Consider the following 23,552-nt stretch of genomic DNA (forward strand, 5'->3'; position numbering starts at 1 on the left):
CCCCCCCTACACACGCTCACAAATCTCTGCACAGCTGTTCCCATTGGTGTGAACAGGAGCTGTGTACACCCTCCCACCATCACCTGTGCGCCCCACTTTGGAGATACAGGGTTGGGGGCAGTTGGGCAGTGGGGGGTTGTCAAAAGGGGGCTTATTTGAAACATGCTTCCTGGGGCATCTTCTGGAGGGGAGCTCCAGTCAGTGCAGTTCAGCAGTGGGGGCTATGGAAGGGGCTGGCGGGCCCTTCAAATGCCTAACTCCCTGCGCCCCCATGCTCACAAATGGCTCTCCCCAGGGAGCAGGGGGCTGGGAGGCACCAGTTTCTGATATAATTCAATGGCAACAATATTGTAGACACTGGTGGTCCACATGGGTTTTTATCTTTACAAACCCAGGATAGCAGACATCCTCTGTCCATCTCTCCTTCCTCACACCAAGGATTCCTCCTTGCTTATGGTTCCCTGACATGTTTCCCCTTGCGTCTGTCTCAGGCTACAGCCCTGGCCGGGTCAGGGAGACTTGTTTACAGCACTTTCAGAAGTTGTAGCGTAACGGTGACCTCACGGGGACCAGTTCAAAGCCCTGAGCATCCCAAGGTGGTAGCCTAGCTTTGAGGACACAGATCCAGTGCATGGCCCAAAATCCTTGTGTACATGGGACCTCCGACTGCGCAGCTGTGGGCGCTGTATCAATGAGTTTCAGAGATTTTCAGACAGTCCCGGCTGGCCTGGGTCAGAGTGAGCGGCGGGCTGCGCTGGGCACTGTTTGTCGGGGGGTGCAAACGCTTTGGGGGCGCCGCGAAGGCGTTGAGGGCGGAAGGTACAGTAGGAACGTTAGCGTTATCAGAAGTGGGAGGCTGGCTGGATTTAACCCTTTCAGCACCATGTCACCCTCCAAACTGGCTCCCTGGAGGCAAGGGAAGGATTCCACCTGCCGGGCTGCATGCATCCGGCTCATGGCCACGTTATGCAGCGAGACACAGTGCCAAGGGAAAGGTGGAGACCCAGCCAGTTGGGTACTAGCCTAGGCTGTGGGAGGCCTGGGTTCAATTCTCTGATCTGCCATGCACCTCCGGTTGCTTAACTTCTCTGTGCCTTGGTTCCCCATTGACTTAAGTGGGGATCGTAGCACCGCTCTGCCTCGCAGGGGTGCGTGAGGATCAATGCAATAAGGATGGGGGGGGCACTGTGGTAATAAGGGGCAGATCAGTACCTAGCTAGAGAGTCACTGATCCGAGCCTGGCCATTCATAGAATCAGAGAATATCAGGGTTGGAAGGGACCTCAGGAGGTCACCTAGTCCCACCCCCTGCTCAAAGCAGGACCAATCCCCAATTTTTGCCCCAGATCCCTAAATGGCCCCCTCAAGGATTGAACTCACAACCCTGGTTTAGCAGGCCAAGGCTCAAACCACTGAGCTATCCCCCCCCTTGAATAGTGAGGAAGGCAGACCTGGCCGGGGGCGGGATGGGAGAGCCGCAGCAGCCTGCCAGTGGGTCAGACGAGGGGCACAATTGAAAGCTCTCCATGGAGCTGGGGGATTTCATGGGTGTTGAGCCCTCCTTTCCGAGTCAGCCAGCCCGGGCGCCGGCAATGGAGGCGTTTGGCGTGATTGAAAACCGGGCGCGTTCTTGCAGAATCCAGTCGGGGGGGGGGGGGGGGCGGCAGGGTGACAGGGGTACTCCCAGGGCGATCCCCTCCGCCCCTGTGCCCTACCGCGCAGGGTGGGGTGGGGGGGCTGCTGGAGCTGTGCCGCAGCCAGCTAAGGAAAGGCCGAGCGAAGAACAAAGCCCCCCCGCTCCCCAGGCACCCGGAGACCTGCTGCCCCGGGACATTTCCCGGCGCGGCCCCCCGAGGCGTTACGGCTGTTTCGTTGGGTGCCCTCCGCCCCAAGGCAGGAGATTCTTCAGCCAGCGTGCAGCCAGGGCTCCCCCGGGCTCCCCGCGGTGGGAGCTGCCGGCCTGGGCCGGGCGGGTGCCCGGGGCCGCGGCAGCCCGGGCGAGCGGCAGGGGCTTTGCCTCGGCGGCGGCCCTTTGTCTGCCGTACCTGCGCCGGGTGTTAAAGGGGCCGCTCCGGGGCGGGAAAGGGGCGCTGCGGCTTTAAGGAGCCAGCCGCGGAGAGCGAGGGGGGCCGGCGGGGGAAGGAGGAGGGACCGCGGGCAGGGGCCTGGCCCTCGCTCGCTGGCTGGCTGGCTGCATGGGGCTGCTCCCCGGGAGCCCGAGCGAGGCGCGGGGCGCCGGCTCCCAGGCGGGCTCGCTGCGGCGCCGGGCAGGGGCGGCGATGCTGCATGTCCCGCTGCAGGGCTCGGGCCGGGCGCTCAGGACGGGGCATTTGGCCAGCAGGTAACGGGGGAGCCGGGCTGGGGCTGCGGGCTCCGCGCCCCCTGCGCATCCCGCTGCGCCCGGCCACTGCAGGAGGAGAGGACGGGAGGGGGGCCGTCCGCCAATTCGGGGTCGTGCGGGGTGACAAGGGACGGGGGGTGGCAGCGCCGGGCTGAGCTCTAGCAGGGCGGGGGGGGGGTTACTATGACAGCCCCCCCCCCATGTGTGCGCTCCGGGGGTCGCGGCGCTGGGGGGGGGCATGCGAGGTGTTTGCAGCTGTGCTCGGCAGGCGGGGTTGGTGCCCCCCCCCATTCGCCCTATTCACTATTCTGGTTGAAACCGTGGCTCGTTGCTGAGCTGGAAGCCGGGCAGTGGCCCCTGGGGGCGCGTCCCGTTTTGTGGGGAAACGGCCGCATTTCCCCAAGTTTTTCTTCCTTTCTGATTAATTAATTTTATATTCAGCCGGGCGGAAATATTCACCCGTTGGTTTTGGCCTCGTTTGAAACCAGGCGTGTCGGGAAACAAGCAAAAAAAAAAAAACCCCCCTCACCGGGGAGGAAGTTGCAAATATTTTCTTTGCAAAATCTGCAGAGATGCACGCACCCATCATTGCACGCCCCCGCCCCCCCCCCCCCCATCATTGCAGCCGTGGACTCCGGGGTCTAGGCAGCCTCTCGGCTTGTTTTATGCAGCGGGCTCGATGCTTCCCTTCCCTGGGAGCGTGTTTGGGTCCGGCACGTAAGCGGTGCTTTCTTCCCCGTGCTTCCTGCGAAATGCAAGAGCTCAGCAACTTGCACGGCAAAGGTGCTGGCGGGGGGCGGATTTGAACGGGCAGGCAGAGCCCCTGGCGTGCGGCGAGCGAGCAGCGCGAATGCAGGCAGCCCGGCGTTGCAAACCGGGGGGCTTTGCAATTGCTGGGGAGGGGGGCGAGCTGCGTTGCTGCATGCATGTTCTGCAGGCAGAGCTGCCCCAGCCAGCTGGGCCGGGCGGGGAGCTTGGGAAAGCCCCTGCAGAGAGGGTGTGAGAGCTGCGGGTTTTAAACTGCCAATGGAGAGGCACTAGGGGGAGAGAAGGAGCCGGGTGCACTGGGCAGGGAATTGCTCCGAATCGCTCCCGGGAGAGCTTTCCGGCGACCTGGCAATCCGATCTTGCTGGGGGGTCGCTCCCTGATCCGTCTCCGGGGTAGGGGGCCGGGCCGGGCAGGGCTCAGCGGCGGTTGCCCGGGATCCGCGTGGCTTTGCAAACAAAGCTGCAATTGACAGGCCACCAAACCCTGCACCCCGAAAAGCCCTGGCAGTCTGCTTCCGGCCCCTGCCTGCGAAGGGGGCTGGGAGGGTTGGGCTGAGTCACATGGCCCCGCGGTCCCACCTAATCCGTCCCTCCAGGGCTGGGGCAGAATCGAGCCCTGCAGGGCTTTGTCTAGACTAGTTTGAATTCAGGAGTAGACTTTGCCTCCTTGCCAGAGAGCGTCACCCAGTGCTTCCCAAGTGGAAATTAAAGGGCACCACACCCCTCTGCTGGGATCAGAACCTGGGGCTGGCAGTTCGGTGCCGGGGTGAGAACCTGGGCTGGCAGCTCGGGGCTAGAGCCTGGGTCAGAAGCCAGGCACTGGCCTGTTTTGGCTTGGGATGTCAGTCAGGGACCAGTGGTTTGTGGTGGGGTGAAGGCTCGCGCCTGGCAGCGGTGGCCGCAGGAGATCATACCCAGGCCCAGTCCCTGCACTCTCCCTCTGTGTGAGACGGCCCTGAGCGGAGCTGGACCGGCTCCTTGGGCAGGTTTGTTCTGGGCCTGCAGGCTGTGAGCCTGCCACATGCCTCGCCCACCTCCCACCTGCTTCCCAATTTGCGGGTGTGCCTGTACCTAAAATCCAAACCCCAGATCCTGCAGGAGTCCGCAGCGGACGCAGGTGCTGTGCTCCTGTGCTGTGCAGGGAGCGGGGGGGTGGGGGAGGGGGGCGCTTGACAGCCCTGGCTGCACACCCGTATCCTTTAACCAGCTGGCCACTAACTTCCTGCCAACCACCAGCTCCCACCCAGCAGTCACTGGGCCCTTGCACTGCTCAGAAGGGTCCTTTCTGCCTCCCAGTGCCCCCTTGCTGAGGGTGCAGCAGGCCCTGCGCTGATCCTCTCGACAAGGGGCTAAGGAAGTGAGAGTGCTGATCACAGCTAATTCTCCAGGAGATGGGGAGGGGCTTTGAACCAAGTGCTAATGGCCTGTGAATGGTGCTTCTCACATCTGGAGGTCACTGGTTTGAAGCTGGCCTCCTGGCAGCAGGGATTCCCACTGTGAACTGCAGCACCCCCTCACCCCAGCCCCGCTGAGGGGCAGCATAACATAAAACACTTCTCTGCAGCCTGCCCTGGCAGATGGTTAAATATTTGCCCTTTGAGGCCGCCTCTGAAGGGAGGAAGTGGGCACCTGGATGGGGAAGTGGCCGCCCATGCACACAGGGGAGTTCTCCTTCCCAGCCTCCAAGGGTTCGGTTTGAGCAAGGGGTCCTGGTTAGCTCTGCAGGCCCGGGTTCCCCCAGGGCTGTAGCTCTGTTTCTGGACGGCAGGGAGGTTAAGTTCCTCTCCCCAGAGGCGGTGCTTCCCTGAACACCAGGAGCAGGTGGGACTGCTCTTTGGCCGTGAAGGAATTGTCCTACATCATCAGGATTGGGGTAAGTCTAACAGACCGACCCCCTGCTCTGCCCTCCCCGGCTAGGAGCCAGCACTCCGGTTCTGAGCTCTCTCTCCAGTGCTCCTGACCCCTTTTACTGGACAGCGAGGCTAATGGCAGGAGGGCTGCATCTGAATTTGCTGGTAGTGTGGCCGACAGAGCCATGGGCAGATCCAGGTGTGGTCGACTACAGCTCATCATTCTATACTCAGACCAAAGAGCTCTCAGCCTCCGGCCTAGCTGGGTCCTTGCGGCTGGAGTCCCTTCACCAGCCAAGACCTAGAGACAAGCAATTGGCCCATGTCCCTCTTCCTAGCCACCTCGCTGATGGCCAGTTCCTGGTCCCATTGGAGCCACGAGCAGCGTTCCCGCTTACTTCAGTAGGACAAGGATGTGGTCTCAGGAAACCTAGTGTTGCATCCCCAAAGGTCACCAGAGAGGTTTGAACCCAGGGTTTTCAGCACTAACAGCACAAGCTTCTAGCCCTTGAGCTACAGGAGTAACTCCTCTAGCTAGTAGTAGACACATATATAGACTAGCCACTAGTGCTAGTGTGTGTTGCTCCCGGAAACAGGATAGGGTTTTGTGTGTCTAATAATAACAAATAACAATGGGTCCCTTGTCTGACCCCCACTATCAGACCGTCCCATGGGGGAGGCTCATGTTGCTATCCCCATTTTACAGCAGAGGAAGACTGAGGCCCATAAAAACCGAGTGACTTGACCAGAGCTAGGAACAGAGCCCTGGCCTCCTGGCCATGGAGGGGCCCTGCTCTACCCACTACGCAGCACCCTCTCTCACACAGGAATGTTGACACCTGCAATGGCCAGCCTTGCTGACTGTCCCTGCTGCAGACTGGCGCTCCCAGCCTGCCTGGGCTACGTCAGAGCCCTTCCCCGTGCCTCAGTTTCCCCCACTGTGACGTGGGGATAAGGACACTCTTGAGGTGTGTGGTTAAGCGGCGCCAAACTGTCTCTGGATGGAGCTACACGTGGGTCAGCCTCATGGCTCCTTGGGAACGTGAGTTAGTAGAAGACAAAGATCCTGCGCTGGGTTCTGATTTAACTCCATACCCGCCCTATGCTGAGAGTCGGGCTGCTCCTGCCCCGAGCACGTGCCCAGAGACCCCCAGCTGGGGTGACTCAGCTGCTTGGGGCTCTGTGACTCTGTCAGTTCACACCGGCTGGGGGCTGTGTGTGTGCAGCCCTCTGGCAGCGCAGTCTTCCTGTTCTCCCCTCTCCAGAGCTGCTTTGCTTGGCCCACGTCCGACGGCAATTACAGTCTCAACAAGTCGGAGGCAGCGGCTGCAGCGTAGCTGAATGGCTCCTCGTTAGACCGTGCGGGGGTAACCCTCTGGACAGGCAGGATGAGGTCTGCAGTTGGCCGTCCCTGTTTTGAAGCCCTGGGTTTTCCCTTTAATTGAGTGAAGTTCGATGTCTGATACTCCTGTGAGAGCCGGGCTAGCTGGGCAGGTTCCTTCCCAGTGCCCTGACGGTGCACCCAGACCCTGGCCTGCAGCACGCATGGGAATCTCCTCGGAACAACCGCCACCGTTCACCTGCGCTCTCCCGGTACTTACCCGCAGTCCCCCTGCTATCCTAGCCCTGGGCTCCCCACACACACAGCTCTGCCAGTTCCCCTCGGTCCTGCTCTGCCTGCACCCCCTCTCTTTTCCTCGCCCTGGGCCTGCTCGCTGCACCGGGTTCTACTGTTTGCCGCCTGCCCATCCTGATCTGCTATGTCTGGTCTTCCCTAGCAGAGACAGATGTGGGCCTGCGGGGAAGGCGCCAAAAGGCGCGCAGCTGGGGCGTGGGTGCTCGCTCCGCCTCAGCCCCGTCGGGAGGTTTGGTAACTTGGCCCCCCGCCATCCTGCTAAGGGGAGTCTGACAGGGTGGGGTTGTTCTAGTCCGCACCTGAAAGCTGTCTCATTCTTGTACCACCGGATGGCACTCCGCCGCCAGAGCACTGTGGGTGGGGGCAGGGGAAGGAGAACCCCCAGGAGCTGCCAGGCCGGTGTGCCCGCCTGGATTTCCTGAGTAGCTGTCACGTGCTTGGTGCTGCATGAGACATCGGCCCGGTCCCTGCCTGGAGAGCCATGCTGGGAGCCGGGCAAGGAGCTTTCATCCCACCCCCCATCTCAGTCTGATACTGACATGCCATGGGGGGAGGTGGACTGCAGCCGGGGGCGGGGTCTGCAGGCACGTATGGCCATGGCATACTTCGAGAGAAGGCGGGACCCAGTGCTGGGGGTTGGCACGGGTACGGGTGTGAAGAGGGGACGTGTCAGGCTGACGGCCTCAGCAGAGAAGGGGGCGTGCGTTGGGAGACAGGAACCCATGCGCAGGTGAGGCAGCGCGGATCGGACAGGTGGGCAGGGGAGGGCTGCGGCTCGGCAGGGAGCATGGCAGTGGCTGTGTGCTGCCAGCCAACACCTGAGGGTCTGACCCCTGGGAGGAGAGCCTGCCCCTGCTCCCAGGCTGTTCCGACGCCTTCGGTGTAGGAGCAAACCTGGGATGTGCTGGGTAGCCAGAGCACCCTCAGCAGTCGCTAGCGCTCAGCACCTCAGACACTGCTCTGAGAGAAGAGATGGGGGGGGCATTGTTATTCTCATCCCCCTATTTAAGGTGGGGGGGAAACTGAGGTACAGAGGGGGGATGTGACTTGGCAATGTCAGGAATAGAACCCGGGAGTCTCCGGGAATTTGGATGGGAAACGGAGCAGGAGCCGCTGGGGTGCTGCGGGACTTGGGCTTTGGGCTGGGTTGTTGGCGGGGGTGGGGGCTAAGCTGCTGTTCAGGTGAGCGACGGGATGGTCCCATGGCTGGGTCACTGCACCCAGGCTTAGGAGACCTGGGTTCTGTTCTGGGTCTGTGCAGCGCCCAGAACCGTGAGGGCCTCATCCAGGACCTGACCCACTCACTGTGCCCTCAGGACAGTCCCTTGGTCGTGGATGATAATCCGGCTCTGCCCTGGAGTAGACCCCGGGCTCGAGGGGTACCATGTGCTGGGCGCTGTGGGTGGTGGTCTAATGCCCTGCGTCTCTCGAGCACCTTCTAGCTAAGCGCTTCCTGGTCTGGGAGGAGGGACTGCTCCTGCCCGATGGCGAAGGCAACCACAGGCTCACAGTACCAGGGAAGGGGCTGAGCCGAGTGCCCTGCTCTGACCATTAGATGCCACCCCCGCCTCCAGATCCTGGTTGCCTCCACCATGGTGCCTTCTGCGAGGTGCTAGAGTAGCTTTCACTGGGGGACATGGGTGCCAAGCACTATGCCAGGTGGGGCCCCTAGTTAGTATGTAAGGGCCAGAGCAGCAGCAGCTCCCCCTGCCAGTTCGCACAGCGTCTAGCCTCTCTCACCCCCCGATCGCAAAGGCCTGGGGTCTCCCTCTGCCTATGGCCTGTGCAGCTCATTGACTTGGGGGCCGGGGCAGGACTCGTCCCGTGGCCTCTTAGGCTGAGATTTTTCTTATCCTATCAATGGGAATGGGAAGGGGGGTTCACGTCCACTCGGCCCCGTTGTTGCAGACAAAGGTGTATGACTATAGTCCATTTCGAGAGCTGATGGAGGGACGCTTTGTGTCTCCATCTGATCCGATTGCAGGGAGTTCCACAGGCTGATGGTGTGTGCCAGGAAGTATCTCCAAGCGGCCTGTGCGGCTGGGCTGGCCATGGCTGGTAGCTACAGTGACAGGGAGTCTGCACTCAATGACATGCATGTCCTCTGTCGGAACGGCCTCCTCTTGGGCCTGCTGATAGCGATCGGATGGGAGCTAGAGGAGCTGAGCACAGGTCCTACTGTCTGACGGCCGGGCCTGGTCTCTCCCTCACGCACAGGCCCGGGGGGGAATCTGCGGCGTTGTTTTAACACTGCCTGCCCAGGGGACGTTTCGCTACCTGGGAAGTTTGGATGCACCTCACCTGACCATGCCAGTCTCCTGTTGGAATGAATCAGAGACTGGTAGATGGCTAGGAAGCCAACCCACGCCCTGTGTGCTGGACTGGCCATCGGACTCCTATCCCGCGGAGAATGCGTGGGAAGTGTGTTTAGTTGATTTGATGTGGCCCTGGACTGGAATAGCAGGGGGCTGCGAGTTAGGATTGAGGGGCATGGGCAGAGCTGTGGGGCGATGGGGGCAGGGCTGTGGGTGTGAGGAGGTGCACTGGCAGTCATGGGATGGTGGGATCTGTTTGACTGTAGCACCCTTCATCTCTCTGTATATCACTCCCATTCACATCAGTCAGCAGAGAGCCTTCCAGGATAGACAAACCCTGAATTTCTGAGCAACCATAAAGAAGTGAAAGGGGGACAGACCTGTTCCCCACCACCCCCTTTTGCAGGTTACTTTTAAGTCAGTGCAGAAGATTGCATTGCAAATGGAAATTCTCCTTTACCTCGGGCAGGAGAACTGAGCTGTCCCTGCAGCGGTCGTAACACACCGGTTTGAATGCTGGCACGTGCTCCTCAAACCAGATCTTGATAACATATCGATTGCTTGTGGATTTTCAAAGGAGACCATTTATCCAGGTTTGTCCTGGACCAAGACCCCTTTGCGATGGGCGCTGTACATTATCCATTAGGTGTATTGTGGTAGCATCAAGGAGCCCCAGTTGTAGACTCGAGCCCCATTGTGCTAGGTGCTGTGCATACACGTCTAGGCACGTCAAATATTTGTTGTTTTCCTTAGAAATAGGAAGGCGTTGTGCAGGAGGAGGAGCTGCTCCGTATTCATTATGAAGCTGTTTTCACTTCTGGGCAGGGGAGCAGTTGTGAATTCACTGGATTTTCTGCCAATTCTGTTTGTCAAAGATTAGGCTGAATAGTTGCGGCAAATTTCTGTGGGTTCTTCACCAAGGGTTTAGAATCGTCCTCCTTATTGTTGTCAGACTGGCCCCCTCAGTCACACTGGGATCATTTCTGTTTCCTGTCTGGATGGCTGACAGTTTGTAACTAGGTGGAGTATAATAACCCCTAGCTCTTACTTACCACTTTCATCAGTAGTTCTCAGAGTGCTCCGCAAAGGAGGTCAGAATCAATATCCCCATTTTACAGATGGGGAAACTGAGGCACAGGGAGGGGGAACGATGACAAAATCCCCAGCAGGCCAGTGGCAGAGCTGGGAATAGGACCCAGGTCTGCTGAGAATAATAAATACCAAGGAACACTCTTTCCACAAATCATATGGCTCAGATTTGTGATTGTTTCAGGGTTCAGGAGGATGGTCTATGACTTAGGAGACCTGCGTTGAATTCTCTGCTCTGCAGCCTTCCTGTGTGACCTTGGGAGAGTCACTTAATTGCTCTGTGCCTCAGTTTCCCATCTGCCCAATGAGGCTAGTAGCCGTACCCCTGCCTCCCAGGGGTGTGTGAGGATCAGGACATGACAGGTGGTGCTGAAGAGGGCTGGATGAGAGCTAGGGCTGGTGGTCGACTTTTCATGGGACTGCTTGAGGACAGGGAGGCGCCCACCAATCGCAGCGAAGCCACTGTGCCAGTTCCGTTTCCGTAAATGCCAGCAAATGGGCTGTTGTGCTACCTGGCTGGCTCCTGCTGGCCGAGCCTGCAGGGTGAGATTGGATTTCCTGCTACGGCTCCTACCCCCGCTGAACTAGGAGTCTGTATGGGAAAGGTTCAGCCATCCAGAAAGCTTCTCTCATTGCCTTTGAGAGTATCTAACATCACCGCGCCCTGCCCGAGCTACGCTGACTAAGGCGTGCCCGGGGTGACCGTTCCCCACCGTGCAGAAGGGACCCCTCTTATGCCCCACTGCTTCCCCCAGGATTAATATGACCCTGAGGACTTTCACCCACCAAATACCGTGGCAACACGTCCTCCGCGTGCCAGAGGCACTTAAGGATGGTGACCCCATGTCCCAGCGCAGCCCTGCTCCCTGGGGTCAGATGCCATTCCCAGAGGGTTTGCCGAGAGCTCCCCAGGGGCCCCACGCATTTGCTGCCCTCTAACCGCTAGGCGTCGGGTGTCCGCTCCCCAGCCCCCACCAGCCTTCGTTGTTTCTCAACCAATCTGCCCCTGCCCCCACCAATTAATTCCCAGCAAACTCACGGCTCAGCAATGCAGCCTGTCTCCTCTGCCGCAAATCCTTCTTTCCATAGGGTTCAGCTTGTTCCCCTGCCGCCGGCTGGCTGAGCGCAGCAGCCCCGCTCACGCCGAGCTGTTCCAAACCACAGTCACGTGACGAGGCAGACAGCGGCCTTCCCTCACTGGAGTTGCTCTGAGGTCGAGGGGAAGGATGGGAGCAGGGAAGTTTGTGTGTTTTGGGGGAGGAATATTGAATCCGAGAGGAATGTCTGTCCTGCACACATGGTCCAGATCTCTCCCTTCCCATCCTACCGCTGGCTCCCCTGCATCCCCGCGGAACATCATCCGCATCCGCCAGGGGCTCAGCGCAGCACTGGCTGCTAGGGGCTGAAAACAACGCTGCCGTGTTTGGGGCATCAAAACGAAGGTTTCGCCAGAGTTTAAACCCAGCCACAGCTATTGATGGCCAGCAAAGCTACTGCCGTGCTCTCGTGGCCGACACCTCCCGTGTTTCCAGCTGCCGGAGGGAGACACGAGGGTGTCACCTCTCCTCCCTGCTGCAGCGGCCCCAAAAGGGGTGGAGGGTTGCCTGGGCTAAAGGGGGCTGAATCGGGAAGGTAACGCTAGAGGCACAGGGCCTGAACCCCCGCTGAGCTGCGTCGTGTTTCGGACACGGTCGTGTTACGATGCCAGCATGGAAGAGCAGCTAATGCAGGGCATTTGGTGCCTCCCCTTGGATTTGAGACCAGCCCCCGAGGGAGCGTTCGGAGTCTGATCAAGGGGCAGAGCTGACCAGGAACGGAGAGCGTGTTCTGTCCATAGGGCATAAAGGCAGGGTGGTGGGACAGACCCGGGGTCACTAGGTACTCACCTTCTGCCGCCATGGGGTGATCCTGATATCTAGTGCTGTTCATCCCAAAGCCAATCAGTATCATCATCCCCGCTTCACAGAGGGGGAAACTGAGGTACAGAGACTTGCCCAAGGTCTCCAGCAGAGCCAGGAATAGAACCTAGGTCTCCTGAATTACAGTCTGGGGTTCTAGCCACTAGGCCATGCTGCCTTCCCGAACAGCTCTAAGCCATCTGCCACTAATGCAAGCTTATTTCCTCTCCTGTGTTCTCCAGTGTCTCACTCCATCTAGGCTGAAGTGCCCCCAGCGATGGGGCTCCCACCAGGAAAGTATCCCATAGTCCTGGAGAGCTCAGACTGCTAGGCAGCCTATGGCTTCCCTTTCTCTGTTGCATCCCAGCCACACTAGTTAGACCCTTCGGAGTGCCCTAAATCATCCTCTCCTTCCTTGGTATTCCACAGGGTGTCTGCACTGGGCAGCCTGGCATCTGGGCTGAGCCCAGGCCAACTGACCACACAGTAACATCTGGGTCACAGCTGTATCCCTCCTCCCAGTGCCTCTGTACAGCCTGCTGCCCCAGATGGAGGAGGGGCATGGGCATGCATCCACTCATGGGCCTGGTGCACCAGGGAGGTACTGAGGATGTCGACTGCCCCCAGCCCTTGTCTTGGAGCAGGAGGAGACAGGCAGCGCCGGGGAAACTGCAAACCTCCAAATGCACTTGAACCATATGTGCCTGTGGCCCCTGGTCACCTGACTACCTGGGGGGCAGGGGGGCAGCTGTGTGCCTCCCTGCAATCAGGGCGGTATGCCAGTGGGGGGAGGAGGGAGCCCAGGGCCACTGAATCAGGAGACCTGGGTTCTATTCCCAGCTGTGCCGTTGACCAACTTTGGGGAAGTCACTCCCATGTGCCTCGGTTTCCCCATCTGTATCATGATGCTGGCTTCCGCGTGAGATGTTGGCTTCCCTTGGGAATGGCTCTGATGTCTGTGGCTGAAAGCCTGTATCAGTGCTATGAGTCAATACCCTTCCAGCAGGGTACGCGGGGGCATCTGCCCTGTGTGACTCCAGCACATGCCACTTGCTTCTCCCTCCTGCGGTGGCGAAGGCTGTCGCTGGAATCAGACTCGTTTAGCTGTTCTCAATAACCCGGTCAGAGTACCTGCATTGGAGTCATGTCTGCCACTTTCCTTAGTTAGGGTATTTTCCCCCTTCCGGCTCATTACTGCAGGGCTTGTTGGCCAACGGGGGGCGCTGCGCCCTGGACTGTTAATGTGGAGGAGGAGGGAGCAGAAGCCTTGGGCCGATCAGTTCTGTTCCATTAGCCCCAGTGGCTACACCCGGGCAGGGTTGGCCTGCAAGAAAGGCAGCCCACAGCAGCTGGGTCCTGGCTGGAGAGCTGAGCCCAAGGCGGGCAGAGGGCTGGGGCAGACTCCCAGTTGGCAGGCCTGCACAGAACAGAGCAGGGCATGACCCAAAGCAGGGAAAGGCTGGGAAGCTGTGCCCAGCGTGGATGGCGGAGGGCTGACAGACTGGGGGGCAGATGCCGTTCCCAGAGGGTTTGCCAAGAGCTCCCCAGGGGCCCCATGCATTTGCTGCCCTCTAACCGCTAGGCGTCAGGTGTCCGCTCCACAGCCCTTCCCTGGGGCGGAGAGCGGGGCAGGGCTGGGAGACGCCTCATAAACCAGCCCTCGAGAACGGCTGCTGCTGGACTTTGCTCGCTGCCGTTGTGTAAGGAAGGGCAGACAAGCTAGGCTGCACTCATGCCAGCCTGGGTGAGTGCCCTTTAGGGATGGCTGTGCTGGGGGTGGAGGGTGCGCTGTTCAAACACACCGTGCTCTCCTGCCCGTTGGGGGGTGGGTGTGCTCTGAGTTGGCTTTGGGGTGGTCCCCCGGCAGGCTCAGCAGCACAGTTTGACCCTTGGCACCGCCTCTGCCACTCAAGGCACAGGAGTAACTCTGTTCCCTGTTGAGTATAGTAGGCTGTTATCCTTTGGGGCCCCAGCCCCTAGAGGGGAATATTGCACACTGCTAGCATGTGCCGGTTTACGTTCCACCAGCGTGGATGGGCTTTAAAGGGCCCGATCATGCAGATTGCTGAATATCTCCAGTTCTGCAGTGGAAGCGGGGGGGCTCTCCGCACCTCCCAGGTTAGCTTGCAAATCTCTCCAGCCCCCCTCTTCCTCTTTACGCCCGTCTGGCTTGGTTCTCACCCGGGTGACACTGCGCTCCTTGTCTCTCGCCCCTTTCCCCTCTCGCCCCATCCATCTGTCTCGTTCCTCCCACCAGGCAGGGAGGGGAGTGGCTGGGCTGGGAGCCGATTGTCGGTGTTGGTGCTCTTCCCGCTCCATGTGCTCCAGCAGTTGTCAGGGCAGATACAAACAGTGCAGTGTTCCAGGAGCCACAGCGGAGCTGGCTGCTTCGACAGTCCCTCTTTTCATCCGCCGGCGGAGACAGGGCGCGGGGCGGGGGGGTGGTGGTCTGTATATGATGGATCGGAGCAGGAGATGGTGACTCTCCAGCTCTGACCCAGCGCTGGCCTCGCCGTGCAGCCCGAACGACCTTGAAGAGCCCTCCAGCCACTGAACCTGGCAGGAGCTAGTCTGTTATGGGTCGAATGCGCCCGGCCGGGGTGCGATTGCTCCAGAGCCGAGCCGCTCCCTTCGCAGGACAGTGCTTGCCTGTCAGAGCAGTGCAGAGGTGAGCTCTGCTCCCCCCACAATGGATTGCTCACCCCCTGTTGCAACAGCATGCTCCACGGTGGGGGCGCTGGAGTTACCTTCACCCAGATTCTCAAAGGGGCTTAGCTGCCGGACTGACGTTGATTTTAATGGGAGTTAGGAGCTTAACTCTTTAGTAATCTGGACCCTAGTGATCATGCTTAACATGCAAGTAGCATCCCTTTGTCCTCCCGGTGTCTTGTACGTATCCCCCCCCCCGCCGCCGCCCCTGTGCTAATGGGGTCACTACTGCCACTTCTGCAGGAGTCTTTAGGGACCCTAAATGGGGCCGCAAGTGTCTAATCTGAGTGACAGGCTCTCTAGCAGCCCCACTGTGCCCCCTACTGACTCAGATGGGAGAGTGCCTGCCTCTGAATTGCCTAGCCCGTTCAGGGCCCCCATCCAAGCACTGACCCAGCTGAGCGCTGCTTAGCTTGGCAGAGCCGACAACATAACAGCATAGCCTGATAGGAGTGCAGGTGAGGTTAATGAGTGGGGTAATGTGAGTATTGATGCCCTCTGCTGCATGGGATCTGAACTGCTGCACTGTGTGTCATAGGCCCCATGCTGCTAACAGCTAAAGGAGATTCTCCTGTAGTTCAAGTGGCAGGGCCCGGGCTTTGGGAGCGGAAGGAGCTACGTTCTTGCCACAGTGTTACCCACGGCTGTGACCTGCATTGTACCGACCACTGGGGAGGAACTAGGGGCCACAGGCTTGTTGCAAAGCGGCGGTCATGGTATAAGGTGGCTGAGGATGCATATTCCCTGCCTGACACCGGTTCTGGCCTGGGGCATGTAGGTATGAGAGCTGCTCCTCAGCTCCCCTTACAAAGGGCATTGTGCGTCTGTGCCTTGCTTGACTGCAGGAGGCATGAGGTGTTGCCTCAGGAGAGGGGGGGGCTTTGATTTGGCTTGAGGACCTTATACAGTCAAGATCCTTCAGTGGCAGATCCTCCCTGTCCCGATAAGGGGCCGGGTAAACCTTGTCCATCCATCCAGGATAAGATCAGTCCAGGGGGGTCCAGAGCTCACAGAGAGGCGTCGGGGCTAGAACCTGTGCCACTTGACCCCGAACAGCATTTGGGGCTTAAAATTATGGACTGAACTTAAGGATCCCATAAACGACTGTCCCTGTCCCCCTTATGGGCCTTTTGTTGATGATAATGTTGTGCCTCCAGACCTTGCTCAGCACAGGGATCCCATTGTGTTAGGAGCTGTACAAACACAATCCCCACCTGCTGCGTAGGGATAACGCAGCAGTGCCTTGGGGATGTTTCCAGCTCCCATGAGCATCACCTCCTGGATAGTATCCTTCCACCTTCAGTTTTAAAGGGAAAAAAGTCCTTCCCCCTTTACTCCTTGTTCAGGAAAAGAAAACAGAGCAAAGGGCGTATGAATGATGGTGTCAAATAATATCAAAGTAGAGCGGAGCTTGGAATATCCACTGCTGGGTGCAAGAATCATAGAATCATAGAATCATAGAATATCAGGGTTGGAAGGGACCCCAGAAGGTCATCTAGTCCAACCCCCTGCTCAAAGCAGGACCAAGTCCCAGTTAAATCATCCCAGCCAGGGCTTTGTCAAGCCTGACCTTAAAAACCTGTAAGGAAGGAGATTCTACCACCTCCCTAGGTAATGTTAATTTGTAGAGCTGGATGGAAGATAAAATTTCCGTTCCATGAAAATTCCGATGTTTTAACGTTGGTTTTCATTCCAATCTCAAGAAGTGGAAATTCCCAGTGAGATAGAAATTCTGGAATATTTCAGCTTGGGAACACCGAACAGTTTCATTCGGATAACGCTGAAGTGTATCGTTCCGGCAAGGCAAAACTGGGTTTTTTGGTTTTCTTTGATAAAAGTCAAAACATGATAATAGAATATGAAATATTAGGTAGTGTTTGATAGATTGTATGCAAACATAAGGGAATATTCAAGGTAATATTTTACTAGCCTAGCAAAGTCTACATGAATTGAAATGCTGCATTCAAGGCGATTCTCTTTGACATTTTTCTGGTACTGGTTTCATCAAAGTCCCGCAAACAGCTTTGATTTAGACAAAAGAGCATCTCTGGTGGGAAAACGTTTCCATCCAAAATGTTCGGCCCAGCTCTAGGAGCTTTGAAGGAAGCACCAGGGTCACCCCTCTGCTCTGGACTCTGCAGATTGACTCTGGCACAAGCTCTTCCCCATGCGGCCAGTGAAGCTGCGTTTAGACAGGAGCAGTCAGTCCTGGCGCAGTTACGTGGGTGTGGTTGCACTGGGGTCACTGCACTGGTGCACCAGACCCTAGTTTTACGCTAGCACAGGGGGCTGCCCCGGGGGCGTAACCACCCCAAAGCGTGTTTTGCGACAGCAGCCGAGCTCTAGCATTCTCATCCCTGCATGGGGGCATCCACCTAGAGGGCCGGTCACTCCTGCGCGTTCTGCCGTGGGGTGGTTTTGGGGAGGTGGACCCTGGCTCCTGTAGGAAGCGTGTGCACGTCACCGATTCAGTCATCTGGCAGGAGCCGCCAAACGTGGCAAAATGGAACCATTTTCAGGCCTGATTGCTGCCCTGGATTCTGTATTATTATTATTATTATTATTATTATTCTGTATTAGGTGTAGCGCCCAGGAGCCCCCGGCATGGCCCCGGACCACGTTGTGCTCGATGCTGTGCAGACACAGAACCAAGAGACCATCTCTGCCCTAAAGAGCTCACAGGCCCCCCCCCCCCCCCCCCAACCATGACCAACCCACAAGCCCCCTTTACACTGTAACCTTAATGGAGCAAGAGGCCATCACTGTGGGTGGGGTAGGGGGGCTCTGAGTACCCACACCCCCAGTGCATTAGAGGCTGCCTCACTCACAGGGCACTGCTGGAGGTTGTGGGAGGTGGGGGTGCCATCCCAAAGAGAGCAAGTTCCTGCTGCTGGATCAGGGCGGTGAAGTTTCCTGGCGCAAGCCTGTGAGAAGCCAGGAGACTTCACCGGGAGCCTCCTTTTACTCTTGGGACTTCACGTTAGGCCTGGGCCAGCGAGCCAGGCTGCTTCTTTCCTTGTCAAACAAGGAACAAGCTCAGTTTCGGGTTTAGTGTTTGTATCCCTTGCTGGAAAGTGCAAAGAGGCTCAGTGGGGACTTGGGAGCCAGAGACCGCAGGAGCTGCCCCGGGTCAGGGGAAGGAGGAGCTTCCACACAGGGTATAACTTTCCCATGGAGAAGTGGTTGGTTCTGTGAGTCAGTAATTACAGCACAGAGAGATTAGCAAGCAGCCTTCCTGATGCAGGGCCAGCTTTGGGTGAAGATTTGCTTGAGGTCATCCAAGGTCCCCTGGTGCTTTTATGTTGTGATCCCTGTCACAAAGGGGCCCTGCTGCCAAGGCGAGGGATGCCACAGAAATGAGGAAACAAATCCTTGGAACATGGGCGCGGCTGGATCGGAGCTGGAAGCCGGTACCCAGTCTCCTGTCTCTGACAGCGGCCAGTACCAGCTGCTTCAGAGGCAGGGGTAAGAACCGCCCAGCGGGCAGAGGTGGAACAACCTATGCCCAGGTAGGTCTTATCCCTAATAGCTAGGGATTGGCTTAAGCCCTGCAGCAGGAGGTTTAATATCAGGGCTCTGGATCTGTCCTTACAACATGGTTACCCATCCTTCAAGGGGGTGTGTGTTGTGGCTGTGGCTGGTGCTCAAGCCTAATTACCTAGGTGTTTGCTCATACACAGGTTAATGCTCCCTTAATTGCCTTTTGCATGCGGACCTGCCTCTGCTGCAGTCTGATTACAGCAAATCGGGGGTGCTGCTCTGTGCGCTAAAGCAGGTGGCCCTGCGTGGCTGGCATGGATTCGGTGCAGCTTAGCTGCTCACTGCCGGAGGGACTAGCTGCCCAGGGCGTCCCAGCAGGCCCACCTTGTGTGCGTGAAGATTGCATAGACAGGCATGCGGTGGGGCGGTGTCGCGCCGGGACCTAAGAGAGCTGAAATCTGTTCCTGGCCCTGTCGCTGACTTAATGTGAGAGACTGAGCAAGGCTTTTCCCTTTTTGATGGCTCAGTTTCCCTGACAGTGAGATAGGGGCTTTGTAAAGTGCGTTGAGATCCTCAGGTGCTGTATGGGTCGGAAGGGGTGGGCTAGTTGTTAGAGGCACTGGACTGGGACGCAGGAGCCCTGGGGTCAACTGGTTCCCTTGGGCAAGTGACTTAGCCTGTGTGTGCCTCAGTTTCCCATCTGTACAATAGGGATAACTGCACTGCCCAGCCTCACAGGGGTTAATACGGTAAAGGTTGTGAGGTGCTTAGATACTGTGGTAAGGGGGGGGGCAGAGAAATACCCAGATATCTAACCCAGTGGTCAGTGTCTGCCTGGCTCTGATGGGCCATGGGGCAGTGATGGGCTGGCCCCTTGCAGTCACATGCCTATGCATGGATTTTGGTGCCTGGCTCTATGTGCCGTCAGCTGGATGTTCCTGGGGAAGGTGCCAGGATCACGGGAAGGAGTGCTGTACACATCTGCAGCCCAGGGAACAGAATCATAGAATCTCAGGGTTGGAAGCAACCTCCGGAGGTATCTAGTCCAACCCCCTGCTCAAAGAAGGGCCAATCTCCAATTTTTGCCCCAGATCCCTAAATGGCCCCCTCAGGGATTGAACTCACAACCCTGGGTTTAGCAGGCCAATGCTCAAACCACTGAACTATCCCCGCCCCCCGAATGGTCCTGCTGCTGGCATCTCCAGGGCTGGCTGGGGCATGTTCTGCCATCAGTGCTGCGGGGTCTCCCGCTGCCCACCCCCGGCTGTGGGAAGGCTCACAAGGACACCCCACCCCTCTCTAGCACCTCACAGAGCCTTTCAGGGCCTGCTGGAGGCATTAACTAATTAAGGAGCCAGCTGCTGGAGAAGTGAAACCACCTCCCCTCCTTCTGCGTGACCCGGGAAACCCCGGCTGCAGAGCCTAGCAACCCAGCGTGCCGGAGGGGCTGTGAAAGCACCAGACGCTGGGGCATTACCTGGTCCCACAGCAGAGTGTCTTGGGGAGGGGGGACCGCTGACAGCGAGTTGCTCCATGTGGGAGAACAAAGGAATCTCGCTGCTGGCCAGCCGACCGCCTGCCCAGCCCTGCCCCACAAGGGGCACGCGCCGTGGGGTAATTCGCCTTTGCCAAGGTGCAGGCAGCAGTCCCTCAGCAGGAGGCTGAATGCTCCGTGTCCATCCCTGCAGTGTCCTTCCGTTATAGAAACTAGAAATGGCCCCTTCTGGTCCCCTTGGCCCATGCAGCGCTGCGTCCCCAGCCCCTCTCATGGGAGCTGGCTTGGCTCTCTGTGCCGTCCTTCGGGTGCTCCTGCCCCTGGGATCCCACCCCATTCCCCTTTGGGCATGTGCAGATGGGCGTTCCCAGCTCGACTGAGCCCTTGTACCATCTCCCCCGAGCTCCCTCCTAACAAGGTTCTCCGGGTGCAGGGTTCCAGCCCCCCCACAGTCATTGCAGCCACATGGGCCTCCGTGGTGCCTGGAGTCCTCTGTTTATCTAGGTTTGTCAAGCGCAGCCACGGCACCGGCTGCCCTGGCCGCAGCACCTCCACGCAGACCCACAGGGGCCGGTCCTGGACCACGGGCAAACCCAAGTCCTCAGCCCCTCCGCCCTAGCTGCCAAGACGGCATGGTGAGGGTTGCAGTGGAGCGGTGGGGTTCCCTAGTAGCTGGGCTGAGAACCCACCAACTCGCGGCACACAGACCATTGTGCTGACAAGTCACAGGAAAGGCTTTACTTGATCACTGACCTGGGCTGGAACTGAGCCGGCAACCAAGAGCCAAAGGGCCTGTAGCATCCTGATGATTAGCACCCTCTTCCCTTCAGCCCCTCTGCATTGCGGCCCAACCTCTGGGAGGCACAGACCCCCCAACCCTCGGGCAAGCTCCCTGTTCCCCCTCCCCTCTCTGAGGTCTAGATCCTCAAAGGTGTTTCAGCTCCTAACTCCAGCAGAGCCAGGAGCGGGCATAGCAGGAGGCTGCAGGTCGGGATCAAGGGGGGGAGCCCCAGGCTGGAATAACGGGTCAGGGTCGGCAGCATGGGACTATGTAATGTGGGCTGACGTCCACAGGAGGCCTAGGCTGAGCACAATGCTCCCCGTGGCCCGAGCTGGCTGTGAACGGGCATCTCCGATGCATTGTCCTGTTTGTATCCAGATGCACCCCAGTGCCGGGGGGCTGGAGCTGGAGTACAGGGGCCTCCCCCACGTCCCATCGCCAATGCTTGCCCTTTCCGTTGACCGCAGCTAGACTCCTTCGACCGGCCTGCGGGGGCCTCGCTGACCTACTCAGCCACTGACCTGAAAGAAGGCCATGCTCATCTGGGCCCCTCTGTGGCGGGGAAGCCCTGCGGGCATATGGCTCCCCCCCATCACGGGCTGGATGGGCCTTTGGGAGAAATGGCAGCTGCCACCCCAGTCCGGAGCAGCCCTTCCTCACTCCAGCTGAGGGCTGATTGACAGCCTGGGAGATGGGCTTTTCCACACGGTCTGCTGAGCCTGCGTGGGGGCACTGTCTGCAAGATCGGCCCCTATCCCCCCGGGGCCTTCTGCCTCCTTCCCAGCTACCCCGGCAAGCAGCCCATTGCTCCAGAGGGAGTTCTGCCAGGCAGGGGCCCAGCAGCCGGGTCGGGACAGTGTCCTGCTCTCGGGGTACCCGTGAGCCACAGATCTGCCTTCCCACTGTTGCTGCCCCGGCCCGGCAGGACAGAGAGGGCTGGAGGCCCATGCTTGCATAGGCGCCAGCCGGGAGGAGGAGCCCTGGACAGCCCGGCGGTAAGAGGATGAGGGGCCGGGGGGGCATCTGTCTCCTATGACCCTTGTCTACTTGGGGTCGCTCTCCCAAGATCTCCGCTCTCCTTGGGACACTGATAGCCTCAACCATACCTCTGTGTGCGTGAATCCTCTGTGCCACAGGATCCATGCGGAAGGTGCCCATGCCCCAGCCCTCGAGCTCCAGCCGGTGATTTCAGTGGGGGATTTTTGATATAGTGGGACTGGCTGGCTGGGAAGGGGGATTTCCGGCTGGGTGGATGCACCAGCACGTGTTGTGTGTGTGCATTCCCTGCATGGATGCATAGTGTGTTTATACGTTTCGTGTGTGTGTATTCCCTGGATGCATGTGCATTCATCCTGGCCCCCCTGAGCTCCATGACAAAGCCCCTTCCTCTCTCTGTTGGGAGCGGGGAGGGGAGGGTTTCTTGCTGATGTTAAAATTAGTAAAACTCCCGTGGTTGGAAAAGGGGTGTGTGGGAGAGACCACAAATGCCTGCTCTCAAATCGGCTGTGCAGCCTGTCTTAAGGGTCCTGGGGTGGGGGCTGGGACTGAGCTGGGGGAGCATGGGAGTAAAGACCATTCGGCTGGGAGTGAGGACGGGGGACACCAGGGTGTAGGTGGTCAGGAGTGCTGGATCCATTTGTACAGTGGGAGTGCTGAGAGCCATTGAACCAAACTGTAAACCCTGGATACGGTGGAATCCAGTTCAGGCCAGGGGGTGTGGCAGCCCCCCTACTTCCAGCACCTCGGTGATGGGCATGGGCGGAAGGGGTGGAGCTTGGGGCTAGCCTCCCCAAAGTGGGGCTCCACCCGCCGCCCATGAGCTCAACACCTTCTGCGTGAGCGGAGGAGACCAGCCCAGGGTGGACTGTCCCCAGGGATCCTGCCCTTGGAGACTCCATGCGGCTAGCCCTTTCTGGGGTGAGCAGGGCTGGGGAACTCCCTGGGACCGCTGGCTGCAGGATCGGGCCCGGGCTTTGCTGCGGCTGGCTGGCCGGGTGGAGGGAGCGCCCAGTGCGCTGTGCACACCAAGGTACCCCATGGCGTGTTGGGAATGCAAGCAGCGGGGTGCAGCCACGAGGGGGCGATCACTGTCCAGCTGATCCGGGGGAACACGCCAGTCCCAGCTGGGGAAAGGTCTGCTCCCGGAAGGGGATGCAGGGTCGGTGACTGTGTGCATGGGGGGGTTCCCCGGTGAGGGATGAGTCAGCAGGGCCATTTCAGGGGGGTTGTGGGCCTGGATCGCACTTATCCCCTCCTTCACCCAGCTCAGGCAGGTGCCAACATCCACAGAGATGGGCTTGTGCCACCCCCTGCCGAGTGGGCCCTGGATTTGAATAGCCCAGAGCTGGGAGTATTCGGACCCGGGGGTTTGGTTCAGCTTGTTACGGAGCTGGGAGCCACTTGCCAACCTTGACTCTGGATCCGGTCCCAAAGGTCCCCAAAGCCAGGCCGGGCAGGATCTAGGGGGAGAGCAGGTGGTTCCAGCCAGTCTCTAAAAACTAACCATCGCATCTGTATCAGTCATGGATCAGAGCAGCCTTGCCCTCCCTTCCGTCCTCAGCTCCTGCTCCAGCAGGGCTCTGCTCGGCTGCAGAGGGAATGTGGGATTCCACGCTGGAGACGGAGACTCGGCCACGAACGAGTGCTGGGCTCTCTGGGAATGATTCAATCCAGTGTTCTTCCTTTGGCCGTTGGAGGGAGAGAGCATGGTCTGATGGGCTGGGCACCAGAACTTCTGGGTCCTTTTCCTAACCATTGTGTGATGGTGGGCACAGATAACTTGTAGATGTGGAGTCCCTCTTGTGGTATGCCCAGCTTTGGGGTCCTGGCTGGCTCCTGGCAGTGGGGCTGGGTTATTGTGGGGTCCCTGCCACTGGGGGGAGGGTGGCGCTGTGATAGGTGAGTTCAGGGCTCTGCAAACTGGCCCAGGGAGCACCTCACACGTGCTGGGGTGCTGAAGTTGAACCAGAATCACTACTGGAACCGGGAATCTGTCCCCTCTGTAAAGTGAATCCCCTCCACCCATGAGCAGAGGGAGGTGGGGCTGAATTGGAGTCCATCAGACAGGGGTGCTGGGGCAGGGGGCCGGAGTCAGTTTGAAATGTAAAAACTGCTCTAGAAATCCCAGTGGTGTCCATGTTGTATCCTTCCCTATGGGCGGTGGTTAAAGACAAACCTGTGCTGGGTGACCT

The 23,552-nt window shown here is 58.9% G+C and overlaps 1 protein-coding gene across 11 annotated transcripts in view; it reads left to right on the forward strand.

Annotated features, from left to right (window-relative positions):
* Positions 1-23,552, forward strand: part of NAV1 (neuron navigator 1) — a 289,263-nt gene that overhangs the window by 229,099 nt on the left and 36,612 nt on the right. The window contains exon 1 of one of the 11 annotated variants that reach the window (XM_043533528.1): positions 2,154-2,340. The exons of 7 other annotated variants lie outside the window; for them this stretch is intronic. In XM_043533528.1, the coding sequence (XP_043389463.1) occupies positions 2,195-2,340 (146 nt within the window). In that variant the 5' untranslated portion in view covers positions 2,154-2,194. Of the gene's footprint in view, positions 1-2,153; positions 2,341-2,985; positions 3,058-23,552 lie in introns of those variants that run through there. 3 more of the 11 variants (XM_043533530.1, XM_043533527.1, XM_043533529.1) reach the window with 3 other exon arrangements.

Source organism: Chelonia mydas, chromosome 21 (assembly GCF_015237465.2).
Source record: "Chelonia mydas isolate rCheMyd1 chromosome 21, rCheMyd1.pri.v2, whole genome shotgun sequence".
NCBI classification, from domain to species: Eukaryota; Metazoa; Chordata; order Testudines; family Cheloniidae; genus Chelonia; species Chelonia mydas.